Below are 17,206 nucleotides of genomic sequence, written 5' to 3'. Positions count from 1 at the left end.
GGGGTTGGAGCAGAGAATGCTTCCCCTCTCTGGACAAGGCCATTATTAGCCTATTCAGCCCCCTTGTGCAACTTTTAAAAGGGGCTCTCGGGGCGCCTGGGTGGCGCAGTCAGTTAAGCGTCCGACTTCAGCTCAGGTCACGATCTCGCGGTCCGTGAGTTCGAGCCCCGCGTCAGGCTCTGGGCTGATGGCTCGGAGCCTGGAGCCTGTTTCCGATTCTGTGTCTCCCTCTCTCTCTGCCCCTCCCCCGTTCATGCTCTGTCTCTCTCTGTCCCAAAAATAAATTTAAAACGTTGAAAAAAAAAAAATTAAAAAAAAAAAAAAGAAGGGGGGCTCTCCCGGTGGAGGTAGCTTTAAGGACACACAGCTTAGGAACAGAAAATGCTTGTCTTGGGAGAAAGGGCATCGTCACTTCCAGACAAGGGGGGTTTGCACTTTCCCGCACCCAGACTCCTTGTTTCCTGCACAAACCAGGAGCCCCCTGTTTCCCCCTGTTCCCAGGAGCACGCTGTCTTTGCATAGAGCCAACACTGGTGTCAGGCTTGGGCCATCGGGACCTTTACAGGGCTGGGGGTCTGGTGCCCCCTTCTAGGTGCTCCCTGTAATTCTCTCTGGAAGCTTCCAGGAAGAGGGCCACCAACCACAGGTTCCATCAAAAACTCCATTTCTCATGGGCTTAGGAGGGCTGCCCTCCCCCTCTCCCCCCAATGCTCTCCCCATCGGGGCTCCATCCTTTTCCTTTGGGACAGCCCCATGGAACTGCTGTCCCACACACTGGAAACACCAAGTTGCCACCCTTGCCAGAGAAAGAGATTCTGACATCTGTCGGCCCAGTGCTTCTCACTAATTCACCCCGTTACATGAACACCTGGAAGCCTTGAACCTTGGGGAAGTCAAGAATGTGGGCAACAGGGGTGGTTTCAGAAAGTCCTGGGGCTCTGGGTTCACAGATTCCAACACGGTCACCTGGCACGTTAAAGGCAGTGAATTCTGAACCAAACACATGCTCTTTCCCAAAAGCTCCCCGTCTTTCTGTCCCTCACATCTCTGTCAATGCCACCACCATCCTTGTCGCCCAAGCACAGCACTGGAGTCCTTTTCTGTTCCTTTCTTTCCTCCATGCCCACACCTCACTGGTACTCAAGGTCCTGTCACATCTGCACCTTTGGTTGCTCACCAGGCTAGACCACAGCTCAGCCTCTCCCCTGCTCTCTCTGCCCCATCGCCATAGCCCCATCCTTTTTCCAGTGGTTTGACTTTGATTGTGTCACCCCAGCTCCAAATCCTGCAACTCCCTTTATCTTCCTAATAAAGTCCAAATACCCCCTATTCTCAACATCTCCTTCCAACCTCATCTCTCATTCGTCTTGCTACGAACCACCTGCATTCAGCTAAACTCGCCGAGCTGCCACTTCCCAAAACCACCGTGAGCGTCTTGTACTTGAATCTTTTGTTTTCTCCAGGGTCTTCCCTTTGACTTGAAAAGCCATCTGTCCACAGCTCAGCCTTTCAAAACCCTATCCAGCCATTAACACCAGGGCCATATTGCCTTCTCCTGGAAGCGTTCCTCGGTTTCCTGGGGACTCTCTTCCTCTGGGCTGCTTGCTGCTCCGTGCACCACTCGTGGCCTCTGTCACACACACATTTGTTTCACTCCTCGGGTACGCCTCTCATCTCCCTTGTGAGGCTGTGAGATCTGAGCTGGTGTGGCTCATCGTGGCCATTTTGAATATTGGTAATGAAGTCCATCCCCCTTCAAAGCAGGCAGTGGAAGCAAATGCCACCTCCTGCAAGCGGCTAGGGGCCGTTACCTCTGGGGGTGAGTGGGTGGCTGCAAAACAGGCCAGGTGAGAGGATGCAGCAGGTGCTTACACAGCAGGGGAAGAGGGACGGATGGGAAAGACGAGGCAGAGACAGGATGCTGACTGTACCAGAAGTGGCATAGGGGACGGGGTTTGGTGCCTTTACGGATCTAGGGAAGTTGGGAGGGCAGTTGGGAGAAAAGAGGTCATCCTCCTGCACCCTTTGTCACTTGCCTGCTGGGCATTGGGTAGTCAGTGGGACCCCTGAAAGGTGGCGTTGCAGAGAAAAACTACCTGGTTTTAGTCTCAATTCCTGTGTTGAACTATTCTGCTTGAAGCAAGAGAGCGGGGGATACACTTGCTACTCACGGGAAACAGGCTCTGGAGATCCTTGAGAACAACGAAGCTGAGCGCGCCCACTTTTCCCATCAAGATTACCCCTTTTAAAAATGCTTTGAATGCTTCTGGCTGCCTACTTTGACCCACAGCCGGGCACTCCGTCGTCTCTAACCAGCGATGGTGGGAGCAGTGGGGTTAAACCCAATTCGAGGTGTGAGCAAGAACGTTGAGCTGGCTAACTGGGACACTGCCCTCCTCTTCAGTGCCTTGTCCTCACTAAGTCAGGAGGCAGTTTATTTGTGCTCTTGGCCTAAAGAATGGTTTGGCTCCAACCTTCTGATTCTGACGTCCTCCCATATTGCTGTAACTCTGGATGACTTTCTCCTTTGGGACTCTCAGCTGATTTAGCTCTGTCACTGAGCTCTTTGCAATGGACTTGACAGAGACTCATTTGATCAGAACCCAGGATGCAGTGGGCTGAGCCACACTGCAACCAGTGCTTAGTAAGCTCAAACGCATAGCAGTATTTATCAGTGGCGGTCACTGCTGTCACACTGCCATCCTGGCCCAAGCAAGGTCACCAGGGAGCTCAGCCTCTGTTTCAGCTCAGCCCTGATGACCCATGACTGTGGAACCAGCCCCCCCAGGGGGAGATCAGGGGAGAGGTGCGGGTTTCTGATCCCTGACTGTGGCGTGGCTGGTCCAAGTGGTAAAGAAGCCCCATGCTGTTCACTGCTAATTACTCATCCCGGTGAAACCCCGCAGCCCCATACCTCACACTGCCCTGAGCAACCGGGCTGTTAAGGAAGGCCTGGCAGAAATATCGCCAGCCTAGCTCACGTGAAAGATGGCATGTGGACGGCCTACTTCACCATCTCCGGGGGCCGCTGGTTTCAAACACAGATTCCCAGGTCCTGCCGGTGGGGATTGTGATTTTGTAGCCGGAGTTCTCAGAGAACCTGAGAATGATGTCTCTGAGGCTGAGTGGGTTTGAGCCTCAGACCCAGACAGTGGTGCTGCTGACAGGGCCGGGGCACGGCCTGACTCCAGGCAGCTCTAGGTTTAAGACTGTCCCTGCTCAGCTCATCAGAGTCCGTGGGAACCATAGGGCCTCCCTCATAGGTGTTTTTCCAGTTCCCCATTTGATCTCTAGGCGGGGTCTGAAATCAAAGGGAAGTCACACATCCTTAATAATGATAATAGTGATGATAATGATAATGGCTAACACCCATGTTTATCATGCAGCAGACCTTGTGTTTCGTGCCTTACATGGGTTATGACATGATCATTTTAACAGATCTGTTAGCAAAGTCCTATAATTATTATCGTGTTTTAAATAAGATCATTGAACCCTCAGGGTTCAGGGGCCCTGCAGTTCACACAACCTGCTGTGGGCCTGGAGTGAGATGTGGTCCCCAGTGGTCTGGCTCCAGCTGGAGGCTCACCATGCTCTCCCCTGGGCTGTCGTTAGGGATGCTCTGGCCCGAGCCTTCTCTCCCTGACTCGCTTGGAGGTAGGAAGCTTGTGCGGCAGGGGCCTCCTCTGGGGCTGCCCCACGTCTCCGTGTCACTGAACACAACACCTGGATTACACACATGGCCGGGTGATGCCATCTGTCACAAGCCTGCAGGACAGTGAAGGGTTTTCTGGGATGTCAATCACTTTATCATCCTGCTAACAAGCTCAAGGCCAGAAATAGAGATGGGATGCTTCAGCTTCTTGCTTTCCTACCACTTCCCAGCAAGTAGTTTATTCCTTGACCTCCACTTTATACCAGGAATTAAAACAGATGTGGCTAGATTTCCTGAAACTCTCTCTTTAACTGGGCACACTGTCAGCAACGCTGTGTCCCCTGTAGTCAACAGAGCCAGCTACATAATTTGCAAGGCCCGGTTGCAAAATGAAAATGCCGAGCACCTTGTTCAAAAGGCAGGGAAAGAACTCTGCTTAGGGTACTGTGCATAAAGCTTTATCCTTTCTTCAGCAACCTCTTTTGATTTGTCATTGTATTTTTAATTTCCTATTTAATGTTGTTTTAAGTAAACAAAAATAAAATACACTTCATTAACAATTTTAAATGATTAGCATAAATGTTACCATTCACCTTAATATTGTTTAATGACAGCTATAAATGCAAAGGGCATCTGACTCACATGTAGAATCACCAAAATCACACATTCGTGTTACCTAGGTCTTAAGTACTTTGTTTTTGCCAGAAAACAGCAGAAACACTACGCGAAACTACCGTGATTATTTTCATTTCACTTCTTGATCATGGGTGCTTTTTTTTTTTTTATTTATTTATTTATTTATTTATTTATTTAGAAAATGGAGGGTTTTTAAAAATGAAGTTTATTTTTTGTTAGTACTTTCTTTTTTTTTTTTCTTTTTTTATTTATTTATTTATTTATTTTTTAATATATGAAATTTACTGTCAAATTGGTTTCCATACAACACCCAGTGCTCATCCCAAAAGGTGCCCTCCTCAATACCCATCACCCACACTGCCCTCCCTCCCACCCCCCATCAACCCTCAGGATCATGGGTGCTTTTTACCAAAACTCTGTGATGAGTGAGGTAGAACTGAATGGCAAAGGAACTAGTAATGGCCCTGACTGTCCCTTTCCTTGTGTGTCATCATGTTGGCGGGAAACGGCTGGCCACCGAGGGAGGCCACCTGGGGAAGAAAGGAAGCGACAGGATTCCTTGGCCATTTGTGTTTCTTAGAACACCACGGCCTCTGACTGCCTTTGAGGCAAGTTCTGGTTCAAATGGGAAATGTGGCCCTCAGGGTGGTCGGTGCCCCTGCTTCCTTGTAATATGCTTACCTTGTATTCATTTGGAGTCTTGCTGACACCTCGTGGGCCCAGCAAAATTCAAGAACGCGGCAGCAAGAGTGGCAGACGCGCGTGGCACGTATCTTCTCACACGCAGGCTCGACTGTCCCATTAGACTATGCTTGCAAAATACAAGTTCAAAGATAAACTCATTAAGAAATTCAAGACCGCAGCAGGAGAGCGTTAAGCCAAATGCAATTTCCCCCCAAGCACAGGGCGCCGTGTCACTGCACGGGCTGCACATCCATGAAAAGCCAGCTCTGGTGGGCAGTGTTACACTCATTCAGGGAGGGGCAGTTTGAAGGGAGGAGTGAACATCCGGGCAGATCACTCCGCATGCCTGTCATCCTCCACATTTCTTGGAGGTGAAGGTCAAGATTGATTGGCAGGAAGGGGACGGGCAGGACCCTGCTCTTCCGGGGCGTGTAGTAGTGGAGCTTCCGGTTTGGTGGGGTGAGTGGAAGGTGCTAGGCTGCAGACACTTGTAGTCTCAGCAATTTTCTCCTCCTGAGACGACTGGGATTCACAAATCAACCTGTGGTCTTTGACAATCCGAAACTGGAATGGGCCTTGTAGATGAAACTAATTACAGAGGGTTCAGTGTAAGTAAGAGAAAATCCAACTCAAACTGGCTTAAATAATACAGAGGATCTATTGGTTCGTATCAAGGGAAAGTCCAGAAATAGGTTAGCTTCATGGGTGTGTGATTCAGTGGGTGACAAATGCCTTTGAAGACCTAGTTTCTTCTTGCCTCTCCTTTTTGCCTTCCACGTGTCATTCTCAGGCTGCCTCCCCTTCATGGTGGCAAGGTGGCGGCCAACAGCCCTTCGAGCAGGGCGCTTGCACACCAGTGGCGAGGGAGGGAGAGAAATCGTATTTTTCGAAGTTCTGTCTGAAGAGTGAGAAGGCTTTTTTTTTGTTTTTGTTTTTGTTTTTCTCCCCTTGGGTATGCTGGGCTCAGAATGAATCATGAGCTTATCCACCAGATAATAACATACCCAATGAGAACTACTCTGCTGATTAATTTAGGGCTAAACTTCATGCCCTTCTCCAAAGTCCATGGTGGAGTCAGCTTGTGCCAGAGCACATGAACTGCATAGGAGAATGGGGGTGTGGACAGGTGCGGAGACCAAAAGAAAAATTGGGGTGATTGCCTAGAGAGGAAGGAGAGAATGCTAAGAAGGCTACCATGATATCCGCTCAGAGATTCTGTCTCTGCTCTCGGGGCTGGCATTGGAACCTAGCGGGATGTGTAATGCTGTCTAAACTTTAAAAGCAGGGACTGGGGTGTAGGCCTACCCAAAAGGCATTCAAATTCATAATTAACAAAAAAAAATGTCTAAACAAAACCTGTACGTGCAAGCCATTTAACAGATGGGGAAACCAAGAAGTAACAAGGGGAAAGAATTGCCTGATCATAATAGTGGCCGTATACTGAGCTGGGGTGTGCGTCTGCTAATGCATTTTACAGAAGAGGAATGTGAGACCCCAGAAGGCCATCTCATTTTCCCGAAGCCACACGACGAATGAGTGACGGAGCCAGGACTGGACCCAGGCTGTGTCTCCGTCCCTTCCCAATGCCAGGAGGGCGAAACGGTGGTACCAACAGGAAGTAAAGCCCCAAGCAGTTAAGAGCTCTCTTCCACTGTGTGTCAGTGAGAAGTTTTAGGAGACCATCTCGTATCATATTCTGTGGGACGTGGGGCCAAATGAATGGAAAGGGAAAAAGACTTCGTGAAGCAAATTCTGGAAGTGATAAATCAGGTTGTCAGCGAATCTGAGGCAGGGAAGGGAAGAACCATCTGCAGCAGGTCTGGGCTCCCAGGAAGCACAGGGCTGATCCTGCCTGGCTCAGCGCATGCCGGTGGCTTCTGGCTTCCTGGCACTGGCAGAGCAGCAGTTTATAAACTCCTTTCCTAGAAGCTGTCAGACTTTAGAGAGGTGGTGCAGGAAATGTGGGTCTTAGAGTCGGCAGCACGAGCATCAGAGACATTCAGCTCTCTCAGAGAGGCAAGTCCTGGCTTGCACCTCCCCCCTTCTCGTTGAGTGACCTCCTGCCATCTGCCGACTTGCCAGAAGGTTGGGCCTCGCAGATGCATAAGGAAATTGCAGCGCGAAGGAAAGGAAAGGGTCTGTGTGTTTCCAACCCAGTGCCCGCTCCTTCTCCTTGCCCCCTGCTTTGCTTTTGTGCTCTTTGCCGTCCTGGTGCTGCCGCTCTCCGCGGCCTTCACGGGTAAGCTGGCTGCTGAGCACCACTGATCAGCCACGTGCGGCCGTGGGACAACAACCTTCATCTTTAAACGTAAAATGCGGGTTAGAAAGAGCTGGCCAGACGGGTGATTCAAATAGCATAGTAGCTGTAGTAGAATTATTTGGTGAACATTTTGTTTTTAAAAAATGTTTATTTATTTTGAGGGAAAGAGCATGTGCACAAATTGGGGAGGGGCAGAGAGAGACGGAGACGGAGACAGAGACAGAGACTCCCAAGCAGGCTCTGCACTGGTAGCACTCAACCTCACAAAACCGTGGGATCGTGACCAGAGTGGAAACCAAGAGTCGGACGCTTAACCGACCAAGTCATCCAGGCGCCCCTATTTGGTGAACAAACGTTTTTAAAAAAAGAGTCCTGGGCCCCACCCTGGGAGATATTGATGCAATGTGTCCAGGGTGGGGATCCATACCTGCTTTTAAAAAATCTGTCACCAGGTGATTCTGGTGCCTGTGGACCAGGTTGGGGGCCACTGGGTGAGAGGGTTTCCCAGGGCCGCTCTCCACCTCCTGTGTTCCCATGTGGAAGCCTGTCATGAGCAGTATGAAAATGCTATGGTAACATGTAGGTGCTCTGTACATTTCTCTTGCTGAACATATGGATAAATACTTCCATAAGTCACATGTATTAAATGACCTCAATTATGTCAAAGCGTGAAGTGTTGAGGGAGTGGGGAGCTCCTTAAGTAGCTAAAAATGATTGTCATGTGTCAGTGGAATTAAACTCACGCTCTGGAATGTTGCTAATGGAGCCCCTGAGCTCTGTACACAGAACCTAGCCAGTCCTATTTCAATAGAGACCTAGAAAGCCTGGTGTTCTAGTTTCCAAGTTCACAGCATATTGGAGTAGAAATGGCATAAGTGTTGTTGAGTAAAACCCCAGTACCCTAATTGCTTAATGGGAATGAGGTTTCCCTTTGGGGTGATGACAATATTTTGGAACTAGATAGAGGTGGCAGTTATACAACTTTGTGAATACATTCAGTGCCACTGAATACTTCACTTGAAAATGGTTAATTTTAGGGGCACCTGGGTGGCTCAGTCAGTTAAGCATCTGACTCGGTTTTGGCTCAAGTCATGATCTCTCGGTTCGTGAGATCGAGCCCCAAGTAGGGCTCTGTGCTGACAGTGCAGAGCCTGCTTGGAATTCTCTCTCCTCTCTGTCCCTCCCTCACTCTCATGCACATTCTCTCTTTCTCAAAATAGAATATCATTTATACATAAATAAATAAATGAAATGGTTCATTTTATGTGCAGTTCACTCAGCAAAAAAAAAAGCAACAATACTAAAAAACAAAAAAAAACTAATACAAAATAGTACTCTTAAATTTTTTTTTAATGTTTATTCATTTTTGAGAGAGAGAGAGAGAGAGAGAGCAAGCAGGGGAGGGGCAGAGAGAGAGGGAGTCACAGAATCGGAAGCAGGCTCCAGGCTCCGAGCTGTCAGCACAGAGACCGATGCGGGGCTCAAACTCATGAACCTCAAGATCATTACCTAAGCCGAAGTCGGTCGCTTAACTGACTGAGCCACTCAGGCGCCCCAAAATAGTACTCTTAAATTTGTGACAAGTGAAAGTTGACAGCTTGTTGGGAAATAAAAGAAATAAAACTCTAAAGTTTGTACAGAACTAATATAGCCGAGAAGTTAGGTGCCTGGGTGGCTCAGTCTTTGGCTCCAGTCATGATCTCATGATTTGTGAGCTCGAGCCCTGCATCAGGAGAGCTTGAGCCCCACTTTGGGTGAGCTCTGCTTCTGTGTCTGTCCTCTTTCTCTCTCTCTGCCCTCCGTGGGGTTCTCTACCTCTTCTCTGTCTCTCTCCACCCCTCAGGGGATTGTCTCTCTCTCCCTCTCTCTCTGCCTGTCACTCACTTGTGCCCTTTCTCTCAAAAATAAAAAATAAAATAGCTGAGAAGTCTGGGGCCATTTGGTGGAAGGGTAGATGATTCAACCAATTCAATAGGCCCTAAAGCTGCCATTATTACAGTGTAGTTCAAAATAAACATTTATTATATGGCTCTGCTCTATCAAGAAGACTTTCTAAGATGTTAGGTATCCCCTGCTTAGGAATCCAGGAGTATCCTTAAAAAAAAACAAAAAAAAACAAGTCCTGTGAAAAATCTATCAACTAAAAGATTTTTATTGAGTTAAAAAGAAAAAAAAAAGCTTTTGGAGCCTGTGGTTTAGTTATCTGGAAAATGAGCTTAACTGGAATAGTTCATTCACTACTAACAAGGCTGTTTAAATGAAGCAAGAACCTATAAGGCCAGTTCCCATAGACATTATGCTAAAGTCACTACACTCGCTGCCGGAAGAAAGTATTGGGGAATCACTGCTCCGTGGTTGTGAGTTTCTGTTTGGGGTGTTGAAAAAGTTTTGGAACTAGGGAGTGGTGATGGATGCACAAGATTGCGAACGTAATTAGTGCCACTGAATTGTAATGCTTAAGAATGGTTACAATGGTAGGGGTGCCTGGGTGGCTCAGTCAGTTAAGCACTGACTTCAGTTCAGGTCATGATCTCATGGTCCGTGAGTTTGAGCCCTGTGTCTGGCTCTGTGCTGACAGCTTGGGAGTCTGGAGCCTGCTTTGGATTCTGTGTCTCCCCCTCTTTCTGTCCCTCCCCAGCTCGCCCTCTGTCTCTCTTTCTCAAAAATAAATAAACATTAAAAGAATTTTTTTAATGGTTACAATGGCAAAATACTTTATATTATCACAATAAAACATGTAAAAAATAATCATTAAAACCCCATGATATGGGCCCCTCCAAAAAGCCTAAAGAGAATCATTGTGATACTGCTCGTCAGACAGAAAGAACTTCTAGAGGTAAAGTAGGTAGGTACTAAGCAATACGTGAAGAACACAAGGGGAAAGACGCTTTTATTAAATTTATTAGGATCCTTTTAAGCCATCTGTGCACTGTGTGACCCTCCTGTGAGCAGCAGCTGTTTTTATTCATTAGGAATGAACAGATATAGAAGTCATTACTCAATGTTCATCTCGCAGCTGGGTTTGAATTGAAAGGCAGTTCATATCCAACAACTTTGGCCCCAAGCATTTAAAGGTCCTTGTGTGAAAAGGTTGTATCGAGACTTGGAAAGTATTTCATCTAGTAGTGAATTCAGCTGAACATCAGAGCTATCTAGGAAGGCAAGCCTCCATAGGTTGACAATTGCAGCAATGTGTGTATTTGATTTTGCTCTGGGGTCCTGAATTTGTGGGTCTCTGTATACCCAGGAATTTTTATTAATTTCAGTGGAATATGGTACCATCATGGGGAAATGGCTTATTTCCTCTAAGGACCCATGCCTCTAATGCATTCATGGGAAATAAAAATCAAATCGAAGCTAAAACTTTAAATGTCATTTTAACAGAAGACTTTGATTTTACAGTGAGCATCCCGTTTCTTGGGCTCTATTGACAAACGTACTGGTCAGGGTAACTTTACTATGTTGTGGTAACAAATTAACCCTGGAATCTCAGCACTATGAAGCGGCTCAACACTATGAAGGTTTATTTCTTGCTCATGAACGTTCCGTTGTAAGTCAGGAGCCTCTCTAGGGTTCCAGAAGACTCCCCCAGGGTAATGTGATGACTTAACACTCCAAATGACTTCATTCTTGCTCACTGACTATCTCAACTCATGGATTCCAGGTGGTCAAAGCAGGGGAACAAAACAAAGGGCCACGTGCCAGTTTTTAAATGCTTTGGCCCCAAACTGTCCCACAGCCCATTGGTTAGAAGTAGTCACACAGCATTGGCTACCCACCAGGGGGCTGGGAAGTGTGAGGGACATTCACTGAGCAATGTCTGTGCACAGCCAAGATGTGTGCTAGGACACATCCACAGCCTGGTCATTTGAGCCAGATTGCTCACTGAGGGCAATGGGCATTTCATATATATATATATATATATATATATATATATATATATATATATACACACACACACACACATATATATACATATATATGTATGTATACATATATTAGGTTTTTTTTCAAAAAATTTAAAAATATTTATTTTTTAGAGAGAGAGAGAGACAGAGCGTGAGCAGGGGAGGGGCAGAGAGAGAGGGAGACACAGAATCTGAAGCAGGCTCCAGGCTCTGAGCTGTCAGCACAGAGCCCGATGTGGGGCTCAAACCCACAAACGGCGAGATCATGACCTGAGCCGAAGTCGGACGCTTAACCGATTGAGCCACTCAGGCACCCCCTTTCGTATATTTTAAATAATATACCATACCACCACTCGTTCAATAATAGGCCTAGAAGACAGAGGCTGGAGAAAAGTAGAGAAGGCATTGCTATGGGAATTAAAATTGCCACCAAGAAAGGGTACAGTCGGTTAATACCCAAAGTGATATTTGGTCTCTGCTCTACCTGACGTCTGGGAGACAGCCACTTAGTCCCCTGAGCATCCTGAAGATCAGGTGGCCAGTGAGACTGGGCGTGCTCCACAAGCAGGGGATTGGGTTACAGTTTCCATGAGGAGCATTTGGGCCTCTGCAGAAGTCTACTGCATCTTCCCAGCTGGCTTTATGCTTTTGAATGCACTTCTCTTCATCCTTTTTCATTCTCTCCCCTCTGTAGGGATGAAGTTTTTGGAGGACTGCCCCATACAGACCCTCATCCCTCTCTATTTGCTAGCGGGTGGGATCATTGGAGCCTTAAAGGTGAAGTCTATGGGGCGCCTGGGTGGCGCAGTCGGTTAAGCGTCCGACTTCAGCCAGGTCACTATCTCGTGGTCCGTGAGTTCGAGCCCCGCGTCGGGCTCTGGGCTGATGGCTCGGAGCCTGGAGCCTGTTTCCGATTCTGTGTCTCCCTCTCTCTCTGCCCCTCCCCCGTTCATGCTCTGTCTCTCTCTGTCCCCAAAATAAATTAAAAACGTTGAAAAAAAAAAAAAAGGTGAAGTCTATGTATCCACTGTTTAGTTTTTGCAGAAATTTAACTTACAGGCATGTGACACACATCCTTTAATTGTCTGCTACTCACGGAGGAGCCAGAACAACTCCCCTCCCTAAGCACAGGGTTATGGAAGCAGTGGCACAAGGTGGATCCTAAAGTCTGCTTACAGAGACGTGGGTTTTTCCTGATGAGGAGCATTCGCCCAGAGCTGGGCATTGTTGCAGTAGCCTCCCTCCTGCCGCCCTGAGAGCAATGCGCTAATTTGTGGCTTTGGTCTGACGACAGTTGAAGCAGAGGAGTGGCTGACTGCCAATTAATTCTACCTTTGAATTGAGCCGGCGTTATCTTGGCCTCTCTCTGCTTCTTTTTAGAAAGGTTCCTGTGGAGGGCAGTGGAGTTTGCATCCGGTTGAAATGTATTTGGTTTTAGCAGCTCTTATGTCTGTGTCTCTCCTAGCGCTCAACCGACCGGCACAGAGACCACTAGCTGCAGTCATCAATCAGACGTTAAACTCTGATGTTTCAGGGGAGGAGGGGCTTCTCTGTGACTCTCAAGTTCATGTCAGTGTAGGGAGCCGATCTGCTCCTGGGTTGTACTGACATCTGTTTTAACAGGGAAAGTGACAGAAGAAAAAAATATCAAGGGTCCTGGAGAGTCTACAGGTGTCAAAATCCCTGGCCCACAGAAATGTCCCACCTGTCCAAAGCACCTCAGATATAAGGTATCTTAGGTCCACATCCATTCATCAGTGACCCTTCCCAACCGTCCAAGCCGCCCTCAAAGCTTCCTGTATCAAAAGCTAGAAAACACAAGCATCCGTTTTTCCAAAATGGCTGCATAGAGATGAAGCACAGAAGAAAACCATCAGGAGTGCCATATATAAAATTTCATTTGGACCCACTGTCTGGTTTCTTTGCCAGCATCTTTGTGGTGCTTGGGGCCTTCTGAAGATGCTGGCCAGTGGCATCGGTCAGGATATTGGTTAGGACATCAAAGGAGTGTCTTGCTGTTCTATGTAATCAGCAGTCACCAGCTCAAGTCATGGGAAGCAGGTCTGAACCTTTTGTGTCTGAGGTTACGTCACCATTAAATGCCCTCAACTCCTAACAGCAGTGCAGGGGCAGTGTTCTGGAATGTGCAATAACACGCGTCCCCCCCCGTGACAACATCCCCACGGGATCAGCTGGGACTCTGTTTGGCTCCAAGTAAACCCAGAGGCTCTCTGCTCAGTGGGGCTTCTTATCCCCTGTGGCCCCGTGGTATGAGGGGAAAAGCCCTAATGGACGGAGCGCCATAGAGATGTTCAAAACAAGGGCAACGTTTTCAGCAGTAATTACCTCTGCTCAGCCCTCCCTCACTTGGCTACCTCATCATCAGGCCGTGAAGTGAAACTTTCCTGTGGAGATGTTACCGTCCATGGGGTCTGTTCCTCTTAACAACGGCAAACTTTTCCTTTATGAAATCCGGCCCAGAACCCAAAGGTAATTTATTTTAATGAACAAACTAGGGCCCTGATAAACAGCACTGATTTTTTTTTTTCCTGGCAATCTAGAACTGTTTGCAGCCAAATTAAATTTTTGTGCTCATCATAGCGAGGTAATACACAGTGAGTCCGTAACTGTTAGAGAGCAACAGCAAACAGATTTATAGAATCCCTAGATGGAGAAGTTTGCCGGTGATACCAATGCTCTGTCTTTAACCCTCTCGGAACACTGCACCACAGTGCCCAGCATCCTTTCTAAAATGCAGCAATAGCACCACGGTATTGCATCTTGTTCACAAGAAAGCAGAGCATCAGTGAGTGGACATTTCCCAGGGTCACCAAAAAGAACTGAGTCATGACCCACTGGAAGATCATGAAGTGAATTGAGTAGGTTGTGACCATTAAACAAAATGGAATAGAGGGACTCCTGGGTGGCTCAGTCGGTTCAGCATCTGACTCTTGATTTCGGCTTAGGTCACGGTCTCACGGTTTGTGGGACCGAGCCCCACGTCGGACTCTGCGCTGACAGCGCAAAGCCTGCTTGGGATTCTCTCTCTCCCTCTCTGTGCCCCTCCCCAACCTGTGCTCGCATGCTCTCCCTCTGTAAATAAACATTAAAAAAAAATAGAATAGAAAATACTAGAGTGCCCAGTAAGCATGGTGTGATAAACACATACACGTGTGTTTGGGCATATGGGCCATATAATTTAATCCAAATCGGGACACTTTTGAGAGTACACAGGGGCTTTAATAATCATGCCAGGAAAACCCCTTAAACCAGGACTCTGAGCCAACAAGGATACACGGTCCCCCAATTACTAGGTTGTGATGTAAAAGGTATTTGTTACTGAGGACCGTGTTAAAAAGAAAGTTTCAGAAACACTGATTTAGTGGCCATTAACTTACCTAATGCCCCACCTCATCCCCAATAGCCCACTGCTCAGTGATCATTTCTACCACCCAGTGAGTGCTTACTATGTGCCAGGTGAGGTGCTAAGGGCTTTGCCCCATTTTGAACCTAGTCCTCACGATACCCCTTCGAGGCAGGTACTTGTATCAGAAAGGAGTTTTGAATACAAGGAACAAAAAATCGGGAGGAAAGGCCCCCACGGCATCCAGAACCTACCAGGCCTGTGACGTGGCCTGGAGGCAGCAGGAAAGTCTGCTGGGGTCCACCCTTTACGAGGCAGGGGGCCTGTTGTGCAGCCCTCTAACCAGGACCAGGTACTCGTGTTATAAAGTTGTGTGGTGGAAGGGTGCGGGGATAGTCGAAGGAAAGTCTGTATGCCTGGATTCCAGGCATAACTGCATAGCACAGTGGCTTGCCAGACACAGTCAACCGGGGGTGAGAAGACAGGAGGACCACAGGGCAGGGCAAAGGCACCCCTGAGGCATGAGCCACGTGTTGTGACTGCACAAAGTCGTGAGCAAGAGGGCAGGTGAACCAAACACAGCTGGACCCTGTCTCTTCTCTCTCGTGGGGAAAGAGTCACTAGAGGTACAACCAGCATGGTAGCTGTTGATTGGTTACAGCAGATGAGGAGCAGGGAGGCGCCCGGGTTTCTAGCCTGGACAGTGTCACCCAAATGAGAGGCATATGGAAGGTAACGAGTTATGTCTTCAACATACTGAGGCGAGGGCCTGAGGGCACTCGGGGGAGCCTCACACGTGTCCGAGGTCTGGAGGAAAGTTCCGGAAGGGAGCCGCAGACTAGGGCGCCATCAGCCTATAGGTGGGTGAGGTCAGGGCCTGGGCCACATTTGTGAGGGTCACCAAAGAGGGAAGCTACCGAAAGAGGCCGAGAGACAGAATGGCTTGGTGGAAAGGAAGCCAGCTTTGGCTGAAGACAGACCCGGTGCCTGGATCTTCCACTTTTTGTACACATGACCTTGGCCAAAATTCTTAAACGTCCTGGTCCTCAGCTCCTTTGTTTCTAAAGTGAGGAAAGTAATGTACGCTTCCATAGGGTTGTTTTAAATAAAACAACCCGCCTAAACATAAAAGCACTTAGTATCTGTCTTAGCTCAGGCTGCCGTTGACAAGATGCCACAGACCAAGTTGCTTCCATAACAGACATTCAGTAGGGGGAGGGAGGAGGACACTTTCAGATGATGACCATATGCAGGTTTGCAGTCATGGGAGGACAGAGAGCAGGTCACTGGAGCCAGGAAGGCCAGGGATGACCTCAAGGATGATGAAACAAACCAGAGCAGCAGCGACACTCTGGGTGTGGACGTATATTCCAGTCAGCTAATCCCTTGTCCAAAGCAGCTCACACATCAAAATAGAAAATGCCACGAAGGATGCTGACTAAGGATTGATGCCTTCATTCTTGCCAGTTCTAATTCTTCAAAATTAAATTTCACTCCTTGGTGGCATTTCCAACTCTAGTGTGGGCACTTTGTGTATTAAATCTCCCTCTCTCACTGTTTCTCTCCTAGCTTCTATTCCCTCTCCTCCACCTGCTTTGCTGCTTTGCCCTCTGACCCCCCCATTCCCCCCCCCCCCCCCACCGCCTGCCAACCACAACCCAGGTGTCTCTCCTGCTGCATGACTCTACCAGGATGAGGCGGCCTGTGGCCAAGGCTGTGGTGATTGACGACCAACCAGGACGATGATGCATATCCCTGGAGGCAGACCGTGTGCAAGTATTATATCCACCTCAGCCTCAGCCTCTTCCTTTTCCTCTGGTTCCTTTTGGGGAATTACAGGGCCCTTTCCGTTTACCTGCCTGATTTCATTCCCCCTTTCCAGCAGCCTCAAGATTACTGTGACAAAACCCTGTACCCCCGTGCCGTAGGGAGTCCTCGTGCTCAGTCACACCATGCTGGTCCTGCTCATCCTGTGCAGCGGGCGTGTCTATGTGTGGTCCAGGTGGAGATTCGTTGTCGATGGAGACTGAGAATCACCCCCTCCGGCACACACAGGCACACATTCGCGCATGCGCAACTCCCACACACTCACATGCACACACGCGCACGTATATGCAAACACGCACCCATGCACACTCTGCACACTCATGTACAATGGCAAGAGGAGGGCACACTGTAAAGCAGTAAGACGTCCCTCCAGGCAGTGAAGAAACCACCAAAATGCACTGCGTGTTTATTCTAGGCAGACTAAAGGAGCGCTTGCCTCCCTGGGCCTGGGGGAAGCACTGTGGTTCTTTCCAGAGTGGGGCTTTTGTACTCATGAGTTTGCAGAGGCATCTTTTTATGTGAGGGGATGAGGCGAGGGAGGCAAAGACTGGGAGGCTCTTTCCAGCTACAGGCAGTTCCAATGACCATCAGAAGAGCAAGTTTTGCTGCTGTTACTGTTGCTACTACTGTGTTGTCATCCAGCCGCAGGCAACCTGAAGTTGTAGAAAGGGATATCTTTCCAACAAGACATATCTTAGCTTCACTTGGGTGGCTTTGTTATGAACAGGAGAAAGGTGCTCTGTTTAATGACTCCAGGTGTCTTTTGGGAAAGAGCTCTCTTTCCCAGCCCCAAATCAGACGGGTTTGATTGGACTGGTAAGGGCATCCCAAGGGCAGCTATAAAGGCTGCCAAAGTCACGGAAGTCAGTGCCCTT

At 48.3% G+C, this 17,206-nt stretch overlaps 1 protein-coding gene across 1 annotated transcript; it reads left to right on the top strand.

Moving 5' to 3' along the window:
- The first annotated feature begins 11,790 nt into the window (after positions 1–11,790).
- TMEM272 (transmembrane protein 272) lies at positions 11,791–16,896 on the top strand. The gene is given in 4 exon segments (XM_058686389.1): positions 11,791–11,917; positions 16,167–16,238; positions 16,240–16,431; positions 16,433–16,896. Coding segments are annotated over 4 exon segments (447 nt in total). The 5' UTR covers positions 11,791–11,836; the 3' UTR covers positions 16,535–16,896.
- The last annotated feature ends 310 nt before the right edge of the window (positions 16,897–17,206 follow it).

The sequence above is a fragment of the Neofelis nebulosa genome, chromosome 1 (assembly GCF_028018385.1).
Source record: "Neofelis nebulosa isolate mNeoNeb1 chromosome 1, mNeoNeb1.pri, whole genome shotgun sequence".
In the NCBI taxonomy this organism is placed as follows: domain Eukaryota; kingdom Metazoa; phylum Chordata; class Mammalia; order Carnivora; family Felidae; genus Neofelis; species Neofelis nebulosa.
This window is presented reverse-complemented; position numbering and strand designations above follow the sequence as displayed.